Raw genomic sequence first — 24333 nt, 5'->3', positions numbered from 1 at the left:
TTTCGGTTACTGGCCCAACACTCTAAACACTAGGCTACCTGCCACCCAACTGAACACGTGGTTAGCGGGGAGAGGATATACGGACACCCCTGGCCTGCAAAACAATGACGTTTGTCGAGCACCTGAGAGCCTCAGCCAAGTGAACCGAATCACACAGGGTTTTAAAGGCCGAGGACACTGTGTCCCGGTGTGGTTGGCGTTCCTGTCCTCCCCACTGAGTAGACTGTAACAGTGACATCTAGAGGGCAACCAATATTAGTTATTCCTTGTGAAGGCTGCTATCCTACTTGAAATATGGGGCGGCAGGGTAGCCTAGTGGTTAGAGCGTTGGACTAGTTATCGAAAGGTTGCAAGTTCAAATCCCCGAGCTGACAAGGTACAAATCTGTCGTTCTGCCCCTGAACAGGCAGTTAACCCACTGTTCCTAGGCCGTCATTGAAAATAAGAATTTGTTCTTAACTGACTTGCCTAGTTAAATAAAGGTCAAATAATATTCTTGGGAGGGTAACAAATGTGCCTAGTTACTAGATACCTTCACTGATACAGCTGCCCAGTGGAAGCAGGCCCCTTGATACAACCCTGGTCATTCACAGCTGCTTTAGCGGCTCCCAGAGTACTTTAACGGCCCAAGATGTGGTGGTTTATGTGTTAAATGCGGCACGTCAATCCGAAAAAGAACGTTGGGTCATATCGATGTAAATGCTAGAAACAAGCCATGTTATGTTCTCTGTAGTAATGGTGACAACATAGACGTCACAAATCTGCACTCGGCTTATTCTCCATGGGCTCAAATGCTGCGGTACAGTGAAGCATTCTCCTGACCTGACCTTCTCCTGACCCGACGTTCTCCTGACCCGACGTTCTCCTGACCCGACCTTCTCCTGACCTGACCTTCTCCTGACCCGACGTTCTCCTGACCCGACGTTCTCCTGACCCGACCTTCTCCTGACCTGACCTTCTCCCGACCCGACGTTCTCCTGACATGACCTTCTCCTGACCTGACCTTCTCCTGACCCGACGTTCTCCTGACCTGACATTCTCCTGACCTGACATTCTCCTGATCTGACCTTCTCCTGACCTGACCTTCTCCTGACCCGGCGTTCTCCTGACCCGACCTTCTCCTGACCCGACGTTCTCCGGACATGACCTTCTCCTGACCTGACCTTCTCCTGACCCGACGTTCTCCTGACCCGACATTCTCCTGACCTGACCTTCTCCTGACCTGACCTGACGTTCTCCTGACCTGACCTGATGTTCTCCTGAACCGACGTTCTCCTGATCTGACCTGACGTTCTCCTGATCTGACCTGACGTTCTCCTGACCTGACCTGACGTTCTCCTGACCTGACATTCTCCTGACCTGACGTTCTCCTGACCTGACATTCTCCTGACCTGACGTTCTCCTGACCTGACCTGACGTTCTCCTGACCTCACCTGACGTTCTCCTGACCTGACATTCTCCTGACCTGACGTTCTCCTGACCTGACCTGACGTTCTCCTGACCCGACGTTCTCCTGATCCGACGTTCTCCTGACCTGACGTTCTCCTGATCTGACCTGACGTTCTCCTGACCTGACCTGACCTTCTCCTGACCGACGTTCTCCTGACATGACCTTCTCCTGACCTGACCTTCTCCTGACCCGACGTTCTCCTGACCTGACATTCTCCTGACCTGACCTTCTCCTGACCTGACTTGACGTTCTCCTGATCTGACCTGATGTTCTCCTGAACCGACGTTCTCCTGATCTGACCTGACGTTCTCCTGATCTGACCTGACGTTCTCCTGACCTGACCTGACGTTCTACTGACCTGACATTCTCCTGACCTGACGTTCTCCTGACCTGACATTCTCCTGACCTGACGTTCTCCTGACCTGACCTGACGTTCTCCTGACCTGACCTGACGTTCTCCTGACCTGACATTCTCCTGACCTGACATTCTCCTGACCTGACCTGACGTTCTCCTGACCCGACGTTCTCCTGATCCGACGTTCTCCTGACCTGACGTTCTCCTGATCTGACCTGACGTTCTCCTGACCTGACCTGACGTTCTCCTGACCCGACATTCTCCTGATCTGACAATTTCTTGACCTGACATTCTCCTGACCTGACATTCTCCTGATCTGACATTCTCCTGACCTTACCTGACATTCTCCTGACCTGACATTCTCCTGATCTGACATTCTCCTGACCTTACCTGACATTCTCCTAATCTGACATTGTCCTGAACTGACCTTACATTCTCCTGACCTGACCTGACATTCAATTGACCTGACATTCTTCTAATCTGACATTTTCCTGACCTGACATTCGCCTGACCTGACATTCTCCTGACCTGACATTCTTCTAATCTGACATTTTCCTGACCTGACATTCGCCTGACCTGACATTCTCCTGACCTGCCATTTCTCCTGATCTGACATTCTCCTGACTTCACATTCTCCTGACCTGACATTCTCCTGACTTCACATTCTCCTGACCTGCCATTTCTCCTGATCTGACATTCTCCTGACTTCACATTCTCCTGATCTGACATTCTCCTGACTTCACATTCTCCTGACCTGACATTGTCCTGACTTCACATTCTCCTGACCTGACATTGTCTTGACTTCACATTCTCCTGACCTGACATTCTCCTGACTTCACATTCTCCTGATCTGACATTCTCCTGACTTCACATTCTCCTGACCTGACATTGTCCTGACTTCACATTCTCCTGACCTGACATTGTCTTGACTTCACATTCTCCTGATCTGACATTCTCCTGACTTCACATTCTCCTGACCTGACATTGTCTTGATTCTCTTACTAAATATTTTATTTTCTCTCCTTCTCTCCCCTCATCCATTTTCAAAAGGACCACCACATTGCTGTGTTACACAACATCAATATCCCTCCCTCCCTCCCTCCCTCCCTCCCTCCCTCCCTCCCTCCCTCCCTCCCTCCCTCCCTCCCTCCCTCCCTCCCCCTGTGAACAACAGACTGTGGTGTATTCCATTAACTACCCTTAGGCCCTTCTTACACTCTCCCTGAGTGCCCCACTAAACATTGTCCAGCATGCAACGAACCACACAAAGAGAGTTCCCTAGTATCAGGCTGAACATTGGCCTCCGATCTGTGTCTACACATCTCTTTATATCTTCACCCCCCTCTCTCTTCTTCTCATTTTCTCCCACCCACCTGCTTTCTTTCCATCTTGCTCCCTTCTCTTTGTCTGTCTGTCTGTCTGTCTGTCTGTCTGTCTGTCTGTCTGTCTGTCTGTCTGTCTGTCTGTCTGTCTGTCTGTCTGTCTGTCTGTCTGGCGGCTTTATTGGCATGGGAAACATTGCCAAAGCAAGTGAAGTAGATGATAAACAATAAATATTTTACAGTAAAACATTACACTCACAAAAGTTTGAAAATAATAAAGACATTTCAAATGTTATATTATGTCTATATCCAGTGTTGTAACAATATGCAAATAGTTAAGTAAAAAAAAAATTGTGGCAACAGGTCACAAACCTTGCTGCTGTGATGCACACTGTGGTATTTCACCCAGTAGATATGGGAGATTATCAAGATTGGATTTGTTTTTCGAATTCTTTGTGGTTCATCTGAGGTAAATATGTGTCTCTAATACATTTGGCAAGAGGTTAGGAAGTGCAGCTCAGCTTTCACCTTATTTTGTTGGCAGTGTGCACATAGCCATAGTCTTCTCTTGAGTGCCTGGTCTGCTTTTGGTGGCCTTTCTCAATAGCAAGGCTACCTAGTCTGTACATAGTCAAAGATTTACTTCATGTTGGGTCAGTCACAGAGGTCAGGTATTCTGCCACAGTGTACTCTCTGTTAGGGCCAAATAGCATTCTAGTTTTGTTAATTCTTTTCAATGTGTCAAGTAATTGTCTTTTTGTTTTCTCATGATATGTTTGGGTCTAATTGTGTTGCTGTCCTGGGGCTCTATGGATTCTGTTTGTGTCTGTGGGTTCTCTATCTCTGTCTCTCCCTCTGTCTCTCTCTCTGCCGTTCTGTCTCTCTCGCTGTCTGTCTCTCTCTCTCTGTGTCTCTGTCTCACTCTCTTTTTCAGATGGGAGTTCTGATGTGACACTAACTGACATCCCTCTTGATCCATCTCGTAGCCTGACGGCCTCTCCTCTCCTCTCCTCTCCTCTCCTCTCCTCTCCTCTCCTCTCCTCTCCTCTCCTCTCCTCTCCTCTCCTCTCCTCTCCTCTCCTCTCCTCTCCTCTCCTCTCCTCCCTGTGTGTGTGCCATTGTTATGTTGTTCAGTGTGTAACACCCTCTGTGCTTTTCAAATGTCCAGACCCCTCGTCCTCCTATACACAATTATTTTAAGTAGTGTGTGTGTGTGTGTGTGTGTGTGCTATTTGAAAAGTATCTTGTTCAGATCTCTTGTTTTTGTATTTCAGTTGAATGTTTCAGAGGTGCCTGTAGATTGGATTGAATATCTTCCTCCGCTCTCCTCTGTGTCCAACTGTAGAACAGAACATTCTGCCAACCCCTCATCTCTCTCTCACACACACACACACACACACACACACACACACACACACACACACACACACACACACACACACACACACACACACACACACACACACACACACACACACACACTCGTCCCACCAGTCTCTCGCGTACACACCTCCCTCCAATCTTCACAGCATTGCTTTTTTCCCTCCCCTGTTTCCTCTCAGTTTCTAAGTGGAGGAGAGACATACTAGAGAGATGGACAGGATGTGATATAGAAAGGGGGGGTAAATGAAGTGGAAGACAGAATGAAATACAGGAACAGATGACAGAGATGGACAGATAGAGAGAGAGAGAAGGAGGATTGGTATTAAGTCTCTCCTCCTACGGGTCAGTCAGAGCCACTTGAAGTCCTAGTTTCTTTTAAACTAATGTAGTCTGGCTTAACAAAGGGGCGACTGGAACAGACTGGAACGGACGAAGTCTGCCCAAGGCCAGTCTCTCAGAGCCAAGATGGCATCGATGGCGCAGAAGAACTGAGTCAAACTGGGCGACTGGTTACGGGCCGAGACTTTGGAATGTGTATGTTATTTGAGTGACTGGGCGACTCTTTGAGCTGTAATGGAGTGTCAGATGGTTGAAGTCGAAGCCATACTGCCCTCCATTTTGGGGAGACTGGTGCCTGGTGGCTGATGATGCCGGCGACTCTCTGTAAAGGTCTATGGACTCAATTCAGTCAAACCCCTTAATGCTGTGTTTAAACTAGAGAATAAAATCTAGTATTTACAGCTGCTTTCTTCTAGGTTAAAATACTGCTTGTGGTTTGTGCTGCTCACGCTCGCATGCATGCACGCACGCATGCACACACGCACGCACGCACACACACACACACACACACAGCTTACCACCTCTCACCATCTCCCTAATTTAGCACCTTCTCTCTGACATGCGGTCATCACTTTGACACACTCTAATGTCAATTAATCACACACACACACACACACACACTCTAATGTCAATCAATCACACATACACACACACACACACACACTCTAATGCCATAATTTTGGGGGTTGAAATAGGCACTCACCCCGACCTCACGTACATACAGGAACAGATGACAGAGATGGACAGATAGAGAGAGAGAGAAGGAGGATTGGTATTAAGTCTCTCCTCCTACGGGGCACTCACCCCGACCTCACGCTGTAGGAAGAATTCAAAATGTGTTTCATGAACTCGTGAAGGAAAAGTCTCCCTCCTTCTCCTACAGCAGTGGTTCACAAACTGTTGTGTTGGAGGTTTTCCTCCTCATGTCATGGTCCTGTCTTTACTAACATTAAATGAAGACTTTTAGTTTTTATCAGAGATTCTCTGTCATTTGTATCACGCGATTAAACGGATTAATCATGTAACTGAGAGTTATTTACAACTTGTCAGAAATGTACAGATCAACTAGCCCATGTCGGCTAATGTTTTGTAGCTAGATTTTTTAAGCCCATAGAGTTTGTTGTAATGTTTGAAACACTCATATATCACATGAATGCACATTAGACATGGCAAAATCATTAGAATTGCAAGAAAATTTTCTTTAAAACTGCAAAATAATGATCTGCAACACATGATACAATGTGTAGAATTGCAGGAAATAAGCGTTAAACCTGAACAATTTTCTCTCCACCAACAAGAGGGCTGTGAACAGTTTGTGTCGTGAATGCTGTAAGGGGAACCTTAGTGAAAACGTTTGGGAAACGCTGGCCTAGACTTTAGAGAGACAGACCAGGGACCAGAGAGTTGTTAGAGAGACAGACCAGAAACCAGATAAATCAATCAATCAAATTGTTTTATAAAGCCCTTCTTACATCAGCTGATGTCACAAAGTGCTGTACAGAAACCCAGCCTAAAACCCCAAACAGCAAGCAATGCAGGTGTAGAAGTACGGTGACTAGGAAAAACTCCCTAAAAAGGCCAGAACCTAGGAAGACACCTAGAGAGGAACCAGGCTATGAGGGGTGGCCAGTCCTCTTCTGGCTGTGCCGGGTGGAGATTATAACAGAACATGGCCAAGATGTTCAAATGTTCATAAATGACCAGCATGGTCCAATAATAATAATCACAGTGGTTGTCGAGGGTGCAGCAAGTCAGCACCTCAGGAGTAAATGTCAGTTGGCTTTTCATAGCCGATCATTCAGAGTATCTCTACCACTCCTGCTGTCTTTAGAGAGTTGAAAACAGCAGGTCTGGGACAAGTAGCACGTCCGGTGAACAGGTCAGGGTTCCATAGCTGCAGGCAGAACAGTTGAAACTGGAGCAGCAGCACGGCCAGGTGGACTGGACTGCAAGGAGTTATCAGGCCAGGTAGTCCTGAGTCATGGTTCTTGGGCTCAGGTCCTCCGAGAGAGAGATAGAAAGAAAGAAAGAGAGACATTTGGAGAGAGCATACTTAAATTCACACAGGACACCCGATAAGACAGGAGAAATACTCCAGATATAACAGACTGACCCTAGCCCCCGACACATAAACTACTGACAGGAGGGGTCGGGAGACACTGTGGCCCCATCCGACAATAACCCTGGACAGGCCGAAACAGGCAGGATATAACCCCACCCATTTTACCAAAGCACAGCCCCCACACCACTAGAGGGATATCTTCAACCACCAACTTACCATCCTGAGACAAGGCTGAGTATAGTCCACAAAGATCTCCGCCACGGCACAACCCATGGGGGGGCGCCAATCCAGATAGGAAGATCACGTCAGTGACTCAACCCACTCAAGTGACGCATCCCTCCTAGGGACGACATGGCAGAGCACCAGCAAGCCAGTGACTCAGCCCCTGTAATAGGGTTAGAGGCGGAGAATCCCAGTGGAGAGAGGGGAACCGGCCAGGCAGAGATAGCAATGGCGGTTCGTCGCTCCAGTGTCTTTCTGTTCACCTTCACACTCCTGGGCCAGACGACACTCAATCAAAGGTACTACTGAAGAGATGAGTCTTCAATAAAGACTTAAAAGTTGAGACCGAGTTTGCGTCTCTCACATGGGTAGGCAGGCCATTCCACAAAAATTGAGCTCTATAGGAGAAAGCCCTGCCTCCAACTGTTTGCTTAGAAATTGTAGGGACAATTAGGAGGCCTGCGTCTTTTGACCGTAGGGTACGTGTAGGTATGTACAGCAGGACTAAAATAACAAATAACAAGTGAGTTGTTGGAGAGACAGACCAGGGACCAGAGAGTTGTTAGAGAGACAGACCAGGGACCAGAGAGTTGTTAGAGAGACAGACCAGAGACCAGAGAGTTGTTGGAGAGACAGACCAGGGACCAGAGAGTTGTTAAAGAGACAGACCAGGGACCAGAGAGTTGTTAGAGAGACAGACCAGGGACCAGAGAGTTGTTAGAGAGACAGACCAGGGACCAGAGAGTTGTTAAAGAGACAGACCAGGGACCAGAGAGTTGTTAGAGACAGACCAGGGACCAGAGAGTTGTTAGAGAGACAGACCAGGGACCAGAGAGTTGTTAGAGAGACAGACCAGGGACCCGGAGAGTTGTTAGAGAGACAGACCAGGGACCGGAGAGTTGTTAGAGAGACAGAGCAGGGACCAGAGAGTTGTTAGAGACAGACCAGGGACCAGAGAGTTGTTAGAGAGACAGACCAGGGACCAGAGAGTTGTTAGAGACAGACCAGGGACCAGAGAGTTGTTAGAGAGACAGACCGGGGACCAGAGAGTTGTTAGAGAGACAGACCAGGGACCAGAGAGTTGTTAAAGACAGACCAGGGACCAGAGAGTTGTTAGAGAGACAGACCAGGGACCAGAGAGTTGTTAGAGAGACAGACCAGGGACTAGAGAGTTGTTAAAGACAGACCAGGGACCAGAGAGTTGTTAGAGACAGACCAGGGACCAGAGAGTTGTTCTAATCCCAGGTCTGGTGGGGGAATCACATATTAGATGATGAACTGTGTTCGCTAGTAGTTGGAGTGATGCCACCTACTGCCGTTGTGCCATTGAGCAAGGCTCCTAAGCATAACTAAAACAGTGTCTTAATCATTTAAAAAAACATCTTCTGTTGTTTCAGAGTGTCGTGTGATGAAGTCAATGGCCTATGGTAAAATGTCCGCTCCTCTGACCAACCGTGGTTCTCCTCGCTCCGTGGGCCTGTCTAAACGCAGAATGTCCCCCGCAGGCTCAGGTAAGACTGCAACACAGAAACACACACACACACACACACCCACACACAGATACACACACACACAGATACACACACACACACACACACACACACAGATACACACACACACACACACACACACACAGATACACACACACACACACACACACACACACACACACACACACACACACACACACACACACACACACACACACACACACACTCGTGTTTCTTTATTGTTGTTGTTTATGCTGTAAACACTTCTGTCAAACGACAGGGCAAGAGACTTAGTCCTGTCGGATTCTTTCTGTCCAACTGAACCGGGATGAACCTTAACATGTTCTGAACTCTGGGGTGCTTTAGGCTAGATAGTGTGTGTTAGTGTCAGTGTGGACGAGTGATATTGTTTTTGAATGTGTTTATTTAAACAATGTGTTTGTTTATGAATTTGTTTGTTTATGAATTTGTTTGTTTATCAATGTGTTTGTTTATCAATGTGTGTTTGAGTATTTGTGTGTTTATGTGTGCCTGGATCCTGTAGATGTGTGTATGCCTGTAGGTGTGTATGCCTGTAGGTGTGTGTATGCCTGTAGGTGTGTGTATGCCTGTAGATGTGTGTATGCCTGTAGGTGTGTTAATGCCTGTAGGTGTGTTAATGCCTGTAGGTGTGTTAATGCCTGTAGGTGTGTGTATGCCTGTAGGTGTGTGTATGCCTGTAGGTGTGTGTATGCCTGTAGGTGTGTTAATGCCTGTAGGTGTGTGTATGCCTGTAGGTGTGTGTATGCCTGTAGGTGTGTTAATGCCTGTAGGTGTGTGTATGCCTGTAGGTGTGTTAATGCCTGTAGGTGTGTGTATGCCTGTAGGTGTGTTAATGCCTGTAGGTGTGTGTATGCCTGTAGGTGTGTGTATGCCTGTAGATGTGTGTATGCCTGTAGGTGTGTATGCCTGTAGATGTGTGTATGCCTGTAGGTGTGTTAATGCCTGTAGGTGTGTTAATGCCTGTAGGTGTGTGTATGCCTGTAGGTGTGTTAATGCCTGTAGGTGTGTGTATGCCTGTAGGTGTGTTAATGCCTGTAGGTGTGTGTATGCCTGTAGGTGTGTTAATGCCTGTAGGTGTGTGTATGCCTGTAGGTGTGTGTATGCCTGTAGATGTGTGTATGCCTGTAGGTGTGTATGCCTGTAGATGTGTGTATGCCTGTAGGTGTGTTAATGCCTGTAGGTGTGTGTATGCCTGTAGGTGTGTGTATGCCTGTAGATGTGTGTATGCCTGTAGGTGTGTTAATGCCTGTAGGTGTGTGTATGCCTGTAGGTGTGTTAATGCCTGTAGGTGTGTTAATGCCTGTAGGTGTGTTAATGCCTGTAGGTGTGTTAATGCCTGTAGGTGTGTGTATGCCTGTAGGTGTGTGTATGCCTGTAGGTGTGTGTATGCCTGTAGGTGTGTGTATGCCTGTAGGTGTGTGTATGCCTGTAGGTGTGTTAATGCCTGTAGGTGTGTGTATGCCTGTAGGTGTGTGTATGCCTGTAGGTGTGTGCTTGTCACTATGAGGATTTCTCACAAGGACAAATACACACTCACATTTTTGCCAGTCCCCACAAGGAAAATGTGCTATTTTAGGCTTAATTAAGGGTTAGGTTTAGGGTTAGGGTTGCAATTAGGGTTAGGTTTAAGGTTAGGTTTGGTCTTTGGGGTTAAGGTGAGGATTAAGGTTAGGTTAAGGGTTAAGTTTAGGGGTTAGGGAATTGTTTGGTCCCCACAAGGATAGTAAAATGTGTGTGTGTGTGTGTGTGTGTGTGTGTGTGTGTGTGTGTGTGTGTGTGTGTGTGTGGGTGGGGGGGGGGATTATACATGTGCCTGCACTCATGAAAAAGTACTGTTGAATTACTGCACCAAACCGACTGGTTTTTGTAATGGATTGCTAATGAGATGTGTAGTAAACCTGTAGTGATTTATGTAGTATTTTGTCATGAGTGATAAATTGGCATGTTTCATTACTGGTTAACATGACATAATTCCTACTCAAATCAGTACATAATTCTCCCTTTCTGACAACTGTGTTTTTTAAAACTTTATTTAACTAGGCAAGTCAGTTAAGAACAAATTCTTATTTACAATGACGGTCTACCCCGGCCAAACCCGGACGACGCTTAGCCAATTGGGTGGCACCCTATAGGACTCCCAATCACAGCCGGTTGTGATACAGCCTGGAATCAAACCAGGGTGTCTGTAGTGATGCCTCTAGTGCTGAGATGCAGTGCCTAAGACCGCTGTGCCACTCGGGAGGCCAACTACTGAGCTTTTGGGTATCTACTACTTAAAATCGACACATACCTACAATTCCTACATATTCACAATTGAATTACTAGTAGTGTTGAGCGATTAGTGCTTTTTGAGTTCGGTTCGGTTTGAATATAAAGAAATGTAATCACTGTTTTAATTTTCGGTTTCAATTATTTGGGTTTGACACAAAAATAAAACAAAGAATAAAAGTCCCATGATGGTAGTGACTGTAATAAAAGTCCCCATGATGGTAGTGACTGTAATAAAAGACCCATGATGGTAGTGACTGTAATAAAAGTCCCATGATGGTAGTGACATGATGGTAGTGACTGTAATAAAAGACCCATGATGGTAGTGACTGTAATAAAAGACCCATGATGGTAGTGACTGTAATAAAAGTCCCAATGATGGTAGTGACTGTAATAAAAGTCCCATGATGGTAGTGACTGTAATAAAAGTCCCATGATGGTAGTGACTGTGATAAAAGTCCCATGATGGTAGTGACTGTAATAAAATACCCATGATGGTAGTGACTGTAATAAAAGTCCCCATGATGGTAGTGACTGTAATAAAAGTCCCATGATGGTAGTGACTGTGATAAAAGTCCCATGATGGTAGTGACTGTAATAAAAGTCCCATGATGGTAGTGACTGTAATAAAAGTCCCATGATGGTAGTGACTGTAATAAAAGTCCCATGATGGTAGTGACTGTAATAAAAGTCCCATGATGGTAGTGTCTGTAGTAAAAGTCCCATGATGGTAGTGACTGTGATAAAAGTCCCAATGATGGTAGTGACTGTAATAAAAGTCCCATGATGGTAGTGACTGTAGTAAAAGTCCCATGATGGTAGTGACTGTGATAAAAGTCCCATGATGGAAGTGACTGTAATAAAAGACCCATGATGGTAGTGACTGTAATAAAAGACCCATGATGGTAGTGACTGTAATAAAAGTCCCCATGATGGAAGTGACTGTAATAAAAGTCCCATGATGGTAGTGACTGTAATAAAAGTCCCATGATGGTAGTGACTGTAGTAAAAGTCCCATGATGGTAGTGACTGTGATAAAAGTCCCATGATGGTAGTGACTGTAATAAAAGTCCCATGATGGTAGTGACTGTAGTAAAAGTCCCATGATGGTAGTGACTGTGATAAAAGTCCCATGATGGTAGGGACTGTGATAAAAGTCCCATGATGGTAGTGACTGTAATAAAGTCCCATGATGGTAGGAACTATAATAAAAGTCCCATTATGGTAGTGACATGATGGTAGTGACTGTAATAAAAGTCCCATGATGGTAGTGACATGATGGTAGTGACTGTAATAAAAGTCCCATGATGGTAGTGACATGATGGTAGTGACTGTAATAAAGTCCCATGATGGTAGTGACTGTAATAAAGTCCCATGATGGTAGTGACTGTAATAAAGTCCCATGATGGTAGTGACATGATGGTAGTGACTGTAATAAAAGTCCCATGATGGTAGTGACTGTAATAAAAGTCCCATGATGGTAGTGTCTGCCCATTACTGCTTATCACTTATGAACCATCAGTTATTCACATTACTTTACTTTAATACAATATTTCAGTTGTTTATATTACATTATTTTTATTTGATGACTATTATTTCATTCCAAGTCATCTCGTCTCTATAGAGCTGCTGTCTGACAAAATCACTATTTTAGGAGTTCTTCAAAGTAAATAAGGCCTACTTTTATGACTGCTGAATACCAACTATCAATCACTGAGATCATGTATTTTTCAGGTAGAGATACGTCGCCAAGCAACATCTGCTCTCTGTATCACCTCATGATCACGATATGTCGCTAAGCAACAGCTGCTCTTTGTATCTCCCCATGATCACGATACGTTGCTAAGCAACAGCTGCTCTCTGTATCACCTCATGATCACGATACATCGCTAAGCAACAGCTGCTCTCTAGATCACCCCATGATCACGATACATCGCTAAGCAACAGCTGCTCTCTAGATCACCCCATGATCACGATACGTCGCTAAGCAACAGCTGCTCTATATCATCCCATGATCACGATACGTCGCTAAGCAACAGCTGCTCTCTGTATCACCTCATGATCACGATACGTCGCTAAGCAACAGCTGCTCTCTGTATCACCTCATGATCACGATACATCGCTAAGCAACAGCTGCTCTCTAGATCACTCCATGATCACGATACATCGCTAAGCAACAGCTGCTCTCTAGATCACCCCATGATCACGATACGTCGCTAAGCAACAGCTGCTCTATATCATCCCATGATCACGATACGTCGCTAAGCAACAGCTGCTCTCTGTATCACCTCATGATCACGATACGTCGCTAAGCAACAGCTGCTCTCTGTATCACCTCATGATCACGATACGTCGCTAAGCAACAGCTGCTCTCTGTATCACCTCATGATCACGATACGTCGCTAAGCAACAGCTGCTCTCTATATCACCTCATGATCACGATATGTCGCTAAGCAACAGCTCCTCTCTGTATCACCCCATGATCACAATACATCGCTAAGCAACAGCTGCTCTCTATATGCCCTCACAATTGTGCATTCTTGTCTCTTCCATAGCAGGCATAAAATAAACACAGATGATGCACAATGGATTATGGTCATTGTAGTTAATTACCACGTTTATTGTGCTAAACTATGTAGAATATTGGCCTGTTGGAAACTACAACTCCCTATTACATGGCACAGTTCAGGTTGGATCTGATGTATCTCTAGAGAAACTACAACTCCCTACTACATGGCACAGTTCAGGTTGGATCTGATGTATCTCTAGAGAAACTACAACTCCCTACTACATGACACAGTTCAGGTTGGATCTGATGTATCTCTAGAGAAACTACAACTCCCTACTACATGGCACAGTTCAGGTTGGATCTGATGTATCTCTAGAGAAACTACAACTCCCTACTACATGGCACAGTTCAGGTTGGATCTGATGTATCTCTAGAGAAACTACAACTCCCTACTACATGGCACAGTTCAGGTTGGATCTGATGTATCTCTAGAGAAACTACAACTCCCTACTACATGGCACAGTTCAGGTTGGATCTGATGTATCTCTAGAGAAACTACAACTCCCTACTACATGGCACAGTTCAGGTTGGATCTGATGTATCTCTAGAGAAACTACAACTCCCTACTACATGACACAGTTCAGGTTGGATCTGATGTATCTCTAGAGAAACTACAACTCCCTACTACATGGCACAGTTCAGGTTGGATCTGATGTATCTCTAGAGAAACTACAACTCCCTACTACATGGCACAGTTCAGGTTGGATCTGATGTATCTCTAGAGAAACTACAACTCCCTACTACATGGCACAGTTCAGGTTGGATCTGATGTATCTCTAGAGAAACTACAACTCCCTACTACATGGCACAGTTCAGGTTGGATCTGATGTATCTCTAGAGAAACTACAACTCCCTACTACATGGCACAGTTCAGGTTGGATCTGATGTATCTCTAGAGAAACTGTGCAATGTGCTCATTAAGCTCAGAGAATTAAAAAAAAACTAAATGTAATTAAAATAATTGAACCAATGTCATCAGTCAATTAGTTGTTTAAAATAATATATATATATTTTGGTTAATCGCTCAGTACTAATTACGAGACAATGACTACTCATTACTGCTGTATGCCTCCTCAAGCCATTATCAGCTAACAGAGATCAACTAAGACAACACAGAAAAACATTTCAGAAACAATATTAATCTTACCAACAATGACTTCCAGTCTTCTTATGTCGAGGGTCTCCTTGGTTTCCTTGGCAACATGTCAAACGAGGTAAGCAGAATGGGTAGGTATACCAATATGAACATACTGTACATTTGCATACAAATGTAACAGTATAGACTTTACGCCCGTGCCCATCGCCCCGACCTGGGCGCGAACCAGGGACCCTCTGCACACATTGACAACTGACACCCTCAAAGCGTCGTTACCCATCGCTGCACAAAAGCCGCGGCCCTTTCAGAGCAAAGGGGAACTACTACTTCAAGGTCTCAGAGCAAGGGGAACTACTACTTCAAGGTCTCAGAGCAAGGGGAACTACTACTTCAAGGTTTCAGAGCAAGGGGAACTACTACTTCAAGGTCTCAGAGCAAGGGGAACTACTACTTCAAGGTATCAGAGCAAGGGGAACTAGTACTTCAAGGTCTCAGAGCAAGGGGAACTACTACTTCAAGGTCTCAGAGCAAGGGGAACTACTACTTCAAGGTTTCAGAGCAAGGGGAACTACTACTTCAAGGTCTCAGAGCAAGGGGAACTACTACTTCAAGGTCTCAGAGCAAGGGGAACTACTACTTCAAGGTTTCAGAGCAAGGGGAACTACTACTTCAAGGTTTCAGAGCAAGGGGAACTACTACTTCAAGGTCTCAGAGCAAGGGGAACTACTACTTCAAGGTTTCAGAGCGGGTGCCGTCACCGATTGAAACGCTATTTAGCGCGCACCACCGCTAACTAAGTTAGCCGTTTCACATCCGTTACACAAACACACATACTTATCAGCTAGGATGCCATCGCTCCACAAAAGCCGCGGCCCTTTCAGAGCAAGGGGAACTACTACTTCAAGGTCTCAGAGCAAGTGACGTCACCGATTGAAACGCTATTTAGCTCGCACCACCGCTAACTAAGCTAGCCGTTTCACATCCGTTACACAAACACACATACTTATCAGCTAGGATGCCAAAAACAGAGGTTATATAACTATATTTCAATGGGGCTAGCAGGCTACACTCAATGGCTAATGGCTAAGACTGTTTTGACTAGCAATAGTTTTTTTTATGTGGTAAAAAGTTAAATAAATGGCTAAACAACGACATTAAAGTATTTATAAAGCAAAAAGGAAAGTTATAAAAAAAGTTATGAACGACGGGACGGTGAAGGATAAAATATGATTTACATCCGGGATTGTTAAAAACAGTAGCTAACTAACAACAACCAACCGCTTCCTGTTTTGTCTTCTTCTGTGGTCTCAAAAAGCCGGTGTAGTTAAGCTGTAGTGTTTTGACTACTTGATGTTGCTCGTAAATAAGTAGTCAAAACACTACCGCTTTACAACACCGGCTCTTCGCGACCACCGAAGAAGACAAAACAGGAAGCAGTTAGTTGTTGTTAGCTGTTTCAAAATCTCTACCTGATTACTACAGGAAACACTACTGTTTTCCTACTGAACACTATAACACCTCTACTTGTGTGTCTTGAGTAGAGCATAAACTACACATTCACCTCACAATCCCTCCCAAGTCTCTACATAGTCACTACTGCACCAATAGGTTTTGTGTAGTAATACTACAGTATTTTTTTTATGGAGGTGCCATGACAGACCTAGGAAGGAGGTTGTGTTTATTCATGTGTTAGTGTTCATGCTAGTGATCAACTGTGCCCCAAACGACAGCCTATTCCGTTTTTGTAGTGCACTACCCTATGGACCCTGGTCAAAAGTAGTGCACTACCCTATGGACCCTGGTCAAAAGTAGTGCACTACCCTATGGACCCTGGTCAAAAGTAGTGCACTACCCTATGGACCCTGGTCAAAAGTAGTGCACTACCCTATGAACCCTGGTCAAAAGTAGTGCACTACAAAGGGAATAAGGTGCCATTTGAGACGTCATAATTTTCTCCTCTGTGTCTGAGTCAACACTGCAGCTGATGAACAACTGCATGAAGAACTGTCTGGCACTGTGTGTGTGTGTGTGTGTGTGTGTGTGTGTGTGTGTGTGTGTGTGTGTGTTTGTGCGTGTGTGTGTGCGTGTGTGTGTGTGTGCGTGTGTGCGTGTCTACCAGTGCAAACATGAATTCAAATTGAGAGCGAAAGAGGGAATGAGAGACGGATCGAGGGGGAGACGGATCGAGGGGGGAGAGAGAGGGGGAGAGGGAGAGAGAGTGTGGGAGGGAGGGAGGGAGGGACAGAGAGGGAGGGAGGGAGTGAGGATAAGAGGGAAAGAGGGTAGAGAGGGAGGGAGTGGGTTGGTGACTCAATCCTGCAGATTCTCACAAAGTAGCAGTCTGTTCCTGGCATAGGGTTGGTCTACAGCAGTCTGTACCTGGCATAGGGTTGGTCTACAGCAGTCTGTACCTGGCATAGGGTTGGTCTACAGCAGTCTGTACCTGGCATAGGGTTGGTCTACAGCAGTCTGTACCTGGCATAGGGTTGGTCTACAGCAGTCTGTTCCTGGCATAGGGTTGGGTTACAGTAGTCTGTACCTGGCATAGGGTTGGTCTACAGCAGTCTGTACCTGGCATAGGGTTGGTCTACAGCAGTCTGTACCTGGCATAGGGTTGGTCTACAGCAGTCTGTTCCTGGCATAGGGTTGGTCTACAGTAGTCTGTACCTGGCATAGGGTTGGTCTACAGCAGTCTGTACCTGGCATAGGGTTGGTCTACAGCAGTCTGTACCTGGCATAGGGTTGGTCTACACAGTCTATACCTGGCATAGGGTTGGTCTACAGTAGTCTGTACCTGGCATAGGGTTGGTCTACAGCAGTCTGTACCTGGCATAGGGTTGGTCTACAGTAGTCTGTACCTGGCATAGGGTTGGTCTACAGTAGTCTGTACCTGGCATAGGGTTGGGTTACAACAGTCTGTTCCTGGCATAGGGTTGGTCTACAGCAGTCTGTACCTGGCATAGGGTTGGTCTACAGCAGTCTGTACCTGGCATAGGGTTGGTCTACAGCAGTCTGTACCTGGCATAGGGTTGGTCTACAGCAGTCTGTACCTGGCATAGGGTTGGTCTACAGCAGTCTGTACCTGGCATAGGGTTGGGATTCAGACAGTAGTGTTCGTGTGTGCTTGCGTAAGTGCATGCATGTGTGTGTGTGGCGAGTGTGCCTGAGTGTGTGTGTGTGTGTGTGTGTGTGTGTATGTGTGTGTGTGTGTGTGTATGTGTGTGTGTGTGTGTGTATGTGTGTGTGTGTGTGTTTACATGTTTGTGCATTTGTTTGTTTATGTGTGTGCTGAGCTGTGTTATTAATGCATGTGTAGTTGCTTTGCTATCATACATATTGCATCACACCCAATATAAAATATACAATTATAAATAGGAGTAAATATCTTTCTCCTGTATGATGACCATTTTCTCTGAAATGGTTATTGGTTTGACCCATTGTTTAGATGAGAGAGAAAAGCTAGAGCGAGAGGGGGAGAGAGAGGGAGAGAAAGAAATGGAGAGAGATGTTATCGCAGGTGCAGTGAAATGCTTATGTTTCTATCTCCAACAGTGCAGTGATACCTAACAATACAAAACAATACAAACAAAAGACAGAGAGAGAGTGTGGGGGGAGAGAGTGGGGGAGAGAGAGAGTGGGGGGAGAGAGAGTGGGGGGGAGAGAGAGACAGATAGACAGAGAGTAGGGGAGAGAGAGACATAGATAGAGAGTGGGGGGACAGAGAGACATAGATAGAGAGTGGGGGGGAGAGTGGGGGGAGAGAGAGACATAGATAGAGAGTGGGGGGAGTGGGGGGGGAGAGAGAGACATAGATAGAGAGTGGGGGAGAGAGTGGGGGGGAGAGAGAGACAGATAGACAGAGAGTAGGGGAGAGAGAGACATAGATAGAGAGTGGGGGGGGACAGAGAGACATAGATAGAGAGTGGGGGGGAGAGTGGGGGGAGAGAGAGACATAGATAGAGAGTGGGGGGGAGAGTGGGGAGAGAGAGACATAGATAGAGAGTGGGGGGGACAGAGAGACATAGATAGAGAGTGGGGGGGACAGAGAGACATAGATAGAGAGTGGGGGGAGAGTGGGGGGAGAGAGAGACATAGATAGAGAGTGGGGGGAGAGTGGGGGAGAGAGAGACATAGATAGAGAGTGGGGGGGGGAGAGTGGGGGGAGAGAGAGACATAGATAGAGAGTGGGGGAGAGAGTGGGGGAGAGAGAGAGTGGGGGGGAGAGTGGGGGGAGAGAGAGAGTGGGGGGAGAGAGTGGGGGGGAGAGAGAGAGTGGGGGAGAGAGAGTGGGGGGAGAGAGTGGGGGAGAGAGAGACATAGATAGAGAGTGGGGGAGAGAGTGGGGGGAGAGAGAGAGTGGGGGGGAGAGAGTGGGGGGGGAGAGAGAGTGGGGGGGAGAGTGGGGGGAGAGAGAGAGTGGGGGGAGAGAGAGACATAGATAGAGAGTGGGGGGAGAGAGTGGGGGGGAGAGAGAGAGTGGGGGGAGAGTGGGGGGGAGAGAGAGAGTGGGGGGAGAGAGAGACATAGATAGAGAGTGGGGGGACAGAGAGTGGGGGGAGAGAGAGTGGGGGGGAGAGAGAGAGTGGGGGGAGAGAGAGACATAGATAGAGAGTGGGGGGACAGAGAGTGGGGGAGAGAGAGTGGGGGGGAGAGAGAGAGTGGGGGGAGAGAGAGACATAGATAGAGAGTGGGGGGACAGAGAGTGTGGGGGAGAGAGAGTGGGGGGGAGAGTGGGGGACAGAGAGTGGGGGGAGAGAGAGTGGGGGGGGGAGAGAGAGTGGGGGGAGAGAGAGGGGGGGGAGAGAGAGACAGATAGACAGAGAGTAGGGGGAGAGAGAGAGTGGAGGGGAGAGAGAGAGATCAATAATTTCCAGGCCCAGGGACATGTACTAGTCTGTTGCGACCTAAATGCCAGAACCGAACAAGAACCTGACACCCTCAGCACACAGGGGGACAAACACCTGCCTGCAGGTGACAGCATTCCCTCCCACATAGGCCCCCCTAGACACAACTATGACAACATAACCAACAAAAACAGGTCACAACTCCTGCAGCTCTGTCACACGCTGGGTATGTACATAGTCAATGGTAGGCTTCGAGGGGACTCCTATGGTAGGTACACCTATAGCTAATCTCTTGGCAGTAGTACTGTAGACTACTTTATCACTGACCTCAACCCAGAGTCTCTCAGAGCGTTCACAGTCAGCCCACTGACACCCCTATCAGACCACAGCAAAATCACAGTCTACTTAAACAGAGCAATACTCAATCATGAGGCATCAAAGCCAAAGGAACCGAGTAACATTAAGAAATGCTGTAGATGGAAGGAATGCAGTTTGGAAACCTACCAAAAAACAATTAGGCAACAACAAATTCAATCCCTTTTAGACAATTTCCTGGGTAAAACGTTCCACTGTAATAGTGAAGGTGTAAACTTGGCAGTAGAAAATCTTAACAGTATATTTGACCTCTCAGTTTCCCTATCAAATCTAAAAATCTCAAATAGAAAATCGAAGAAAATGAACAATAATGACAAATGGTTTGATGAAGAATGCAAAAATCTAAGAAAGAAATTGAGAAACGTGTCCTGCCAAAAACATAGAGACCCAGAAAACCTGAGTCTACGCCTTCACTATGGTGAATCACTAAAACAATACAGACATACACTACGGAAAAAGAAGGAACAGCACGTCAGAAATCAGCTCAATGTATTTGAAGAATCCATAGACTCTAACCACTTCTGGGAAAATTGGAAAACACTAATCAAACAACAACACAAAGAATTATATATCCAAAATGGAGATATATGGGTAAACCACTTCTCCAATCTTTTTGGCTCTATAACAAAGAAGAAAGAGCAAAAACATATACAGGATCAAATACAGATCTTAGAATTAAGTATTAAAGACTACCAGAACCCACTGGATTCTCCAATTACATTGAATGAGCTACAGGACAAAATAAAAACCCTCCAACCCAAAAAGGCATGTGGTGTTGATGGTATTCTTAATGAAATGATCAAATATACAGACAACAAATTCCAATTGGCTATACTAAAACTCTTTAAGATCATCCTTAGCTCTGGCATCTTCCCCAATATTTGGAACCAAGGCCTGATCACCCCAATCCACAAAAGTGGAGACAAATTGGACCCCAATAACTACCGTGTGATATGCGCCAACAGTAACCTTGGGAAAATCCTCTGCATTATCATTAACAGCAGACTCATATATTTCCTCAATGAAAACAATGTTCTGAGCAAATGTCAAATTGGCCTTTTACCAAATTACCATACAACAGACCATGTATTCACCCTGCACACCCTAATTTACAACCAAACAAACCAAAACAAAGTCTTCTCATGCTTTGTTGATTTCAAAAAAGTCTTTGACTCAATTTGGCATGAGGGTCTGCTATACAAATTGATGGAAAGTGGTGTTGGGGGTAAAACATACGACATTATAAAATCCATGTACACAAACAACAAGTGTGCGGTTAAAATTGGCAAAACACACAAATTTCTTCCCACAGGGCCGTGGGGTGAGACAGGGATGCAGTTTAAGCCCCACCCTCTTCAACATATATATCAACGAACTGGCGCAGGCACTAGAAAAGTCTGCAGCACCCGGCCTCACCCTACTAGAATCTGAAGTCAAATGTCTACGGTTTGCTGATTATCTGGTGCTTCTGTCACCAACCAAGGAGGGCCTACAGCAGCACCTAGATCCAGTCACCAGGACCACAAATACAAATTCCATCTAGACACCATTGTCCTAGAGCACACAAAAAAACTATATGTACCTTGGCCTAAACATCAGCGCCACAGGTAACTTCCACAAAGCTGTGAACGATCTGAGAGACAAGGCAAGAAGGGCCATCTATGCCATCAAAAGGAACATAAAATTCGACATTCCAATTAGGATCTGGCTAAAAATACTTGAATCAGTCATAGAGCCCATTGCCCTTTATGGTTGTGAGGTCTGGGGTCCGCTCACCAACCAAGACTTCACAAAATGGGACAAACACCAAAATGAGACTCTGCACGCAGAATTCTGCAAAAAATATCCTCCGTGTACAACGTAGAACACCAAATAATGCATGCAGAGCAGAATTAGGCCGATACCCACTAATTATCAAAATCCAGAAAAGAGACATTAAATTCTACAACCACCTAAAAGGAAGCGATTCCCAAACCTTCCATAACAAAGCCATCACCTACAGAGAGATGAACCTGGAGAAGAGTCCCCTAAGCAAGCTGGTCCTGGGGCTCTGTTCACAAACACAAACACACTCCACAGAGCCCCAGGACAGCAGCACAATTAGACCCAATAAAATCTTGAGAAAACAAAAAGATAATTACTTGACACATTGGAAATAATTAACAAAAAACAGAGCAAACTATAATGCTATTTGGCCCTAAACAGAGAGTACATAGTGGCAGAATACCTGACCAATGTGACTGACCCAAACCTAAGGAAAACTTTGACTATGTACAGACTCAGTGGGCATAGCCTTGCTATTGACAAAGGCCGCCGTAGGCAGACATGGCTCTCAAGAGAAGACAGGCTATGTGCACACTGCCCACAAAATGAGGTGGAAACTGAGCTGCACTTCCTAACCTCCTGTCCAATGTATGACCATATTAGAGATACATATTTCCCTCAGATTACACAGATCTACAAAGAATTCACAAACAAACCCAATTTTGATATACTCCCATATCTACTGGGTGAAATTCCACAGTGTGCCATCACAGCAGCAAGATTTGTGACATGTTGCCACAAGAAAAGGGCAACCAGTGAAGAACAAACACTATTGTAAATACAACCCATATTTATGCTTATTTATTTTCCCTTGTGTACCCTTGAACATTTGTACATCTTTGCAACACTGTATATATATATAATATGACATTTGTAATGTCTTTATTGTTTTGAAACTTCTGTATGTGTAATGTTTACTGTTAATTTTTATTTTATCTTTTGTATATTATCTACCTCACTTGCTTTGGCAATGTTAAAACATGTTTCCCATGCCAATAAAGCCCCTTGAATTGAATTGAACTGAGTAGGGGGAGAGAGAGAGAGTTGGGGGGGAGAGAGAGACAGATAGACAGAGAGTAGGGGGAGAGAGAGAGTGTGGGGAGAGAGAGAGTGTGGCGGAGAGAGAGACAGATAGACAAAGAGTGGGAGGGAGAGAGAGAGTTGGGGGGAGAGAGAGAGAGGTGGGACAGATAGACAGAGAGTAGGTGGGAGAGAGAGAGAGTGGGGGGAGAGATAGATAGACAGAGAGTAGGGGGAGAGAGAGAGAGATAGACAGATAGTGGGGGAGAGAGACAGATAGACAGAGAGTGGGGGAGAGAGAGAGTGTGGGGGGAGAGAGACAGACAGAGAGTGGGAAGAGCGAGAGGGAGAGAGAGAGACAGAAAGAGAGTGGGGGAAAGAGAGAGAGTGGGGGGAGAGAGAGACAGACAGAGTAGGGGAGAAAGAGAGGGGGAGAGAGAGACAGATAGACAGAGAGTGGGGGAGAGAGAGTGTGGGGGGGAGAGAGACAGACAGAGAGTGGGGAGAGAGAGACAAAAGAGAGTGGGGGAAAGAGAGAGTGTGGGGGGAGAGAGAGACAGACAGAGAGTTGGGGGTAAACAGAAAGTGGGGGGAGAGACAGAGAGACAGAGAGTGGGGGTGGGGGGGGGGTGACACAGAGATGGACATAGCAGGTGAATAGTTTCTGTGAAGTCTAGATGGACATAGCAGGTGAATAGGTTCTGTGAAGTCTAGATGGACATAGCAGGTGAATAGGTTCTGTGAAGTCTAGATGGACATAGCAGGTGAATAGGTTCTGTGAAGTCTAGATGGACATAGCAGATGAATAGATTCTGTGAAGTCTAGATGGACATAGCAGGTGAATAGGTTCTGTGAAGCCTAGATGGACATAGCAGGTGAATAGGTTATGTGAAGCCTAGATGGACATAGCAGGTGAATAGGTTCTGTGAAGCCTAGATGGACATAGCAGGTGAATAGGTTATGTGAAGCCTAGATGGACATAGCAGGTGAATAGGTTCTGTGAAGCCTAGATGGACATAGCAGTTGAATAGGTTCTGTGAAGCCTAGATGGACATAGCAGGTGAATAGGTTCTGTGAAGCCTAGATGGACATAGCAGGTGAATAGGTTCTGTGAAGCCTAGATGGACATAGCAGGTGAATAGGTTCTGTGAAGCCTAGATGGACATAGCAGGTGAATAGTTTCTGTGAAGTCTAGATGGACATAGCAGGTGAATAGGTTCTGTGAAGTCTAGATGGACATAGCAGGTGAATAGGTTCTGTGAAGCCTAGATGGCCATAGCAGGTGAATAGGTTCTGTGAAGCCTAGATGGACATAGCAGGTGAATAGGTTCTGTGAAGTCTAGATGGACATAGCAGGTGCATAGGTTCTGTGAAGTCTAGATGGACATAGCAGGTGAATAGTTTCTGTGAAGTCTAGATGGACATAGCAGGTGAATAGGTTCTGTGAAGCCTAGATATGTTTTGCTGATTTACATAGTTCAGGGAGCGAGTCATCATTTGTAATATTATTGGATCAAACTGTTTTAGAAGAGACGGCTGTTCGGGAGTCGGAGTGTGTGTGTGTGTGTGTGTGTGTGCATGCACGTGAGAGTGAGACCTGGTTGCTGTGGAAACGCGGAGCACAGAGATAATGTGGAGACAATCGCGACGACCATATATGGAGCTGGTTTCC

At 45.9% G+C, this 24333-nt stretch overlaps 1 protein-coding gene across 1 annotated transcript in view; it reads left to right on the top strand.

The window, feature by feature from the left end:
- The window catches only part of dclk1a (doublecortin-like kinase 1a), a 240080-nt gene that overhangs the window by 86393 nt on the left and 129354 nt on the right, over nt 1-24333 (top strand). Inside the window, exon 4 of the mRNA XM_065005055.1 lies at nt 8531-8644. Within this exon, the coding sequence (XP_064861127.1) occupies nt 8531-8644 (114 nt within the window). The remainder of the gene's footprint in view (nt 1-8530; nt 8645-24333) is intronic.

The sequence above is a fragment of the Oncorhynchus nerka genome, linkage group LG19 (assembly GCF_034236695.1).
Source record: "Oncorhynchus nerka isolate Pitt River linkage group LG19, Oner_Uvic_2.0, whole genome shotgun sequence".
Classification (NCBI taxonomy): Eukaryota; Metazoa; Chordata; class Actinopteri; order Salmoniformes; family Salmonidae; genus Oncorhynchus; species Oncorhynchus nerka.
The sequence above is the reverse complement of the archived record's forward strand: the minus strand, read 5'-3'. Positions and strand labels throughout refer to the sequence as shown.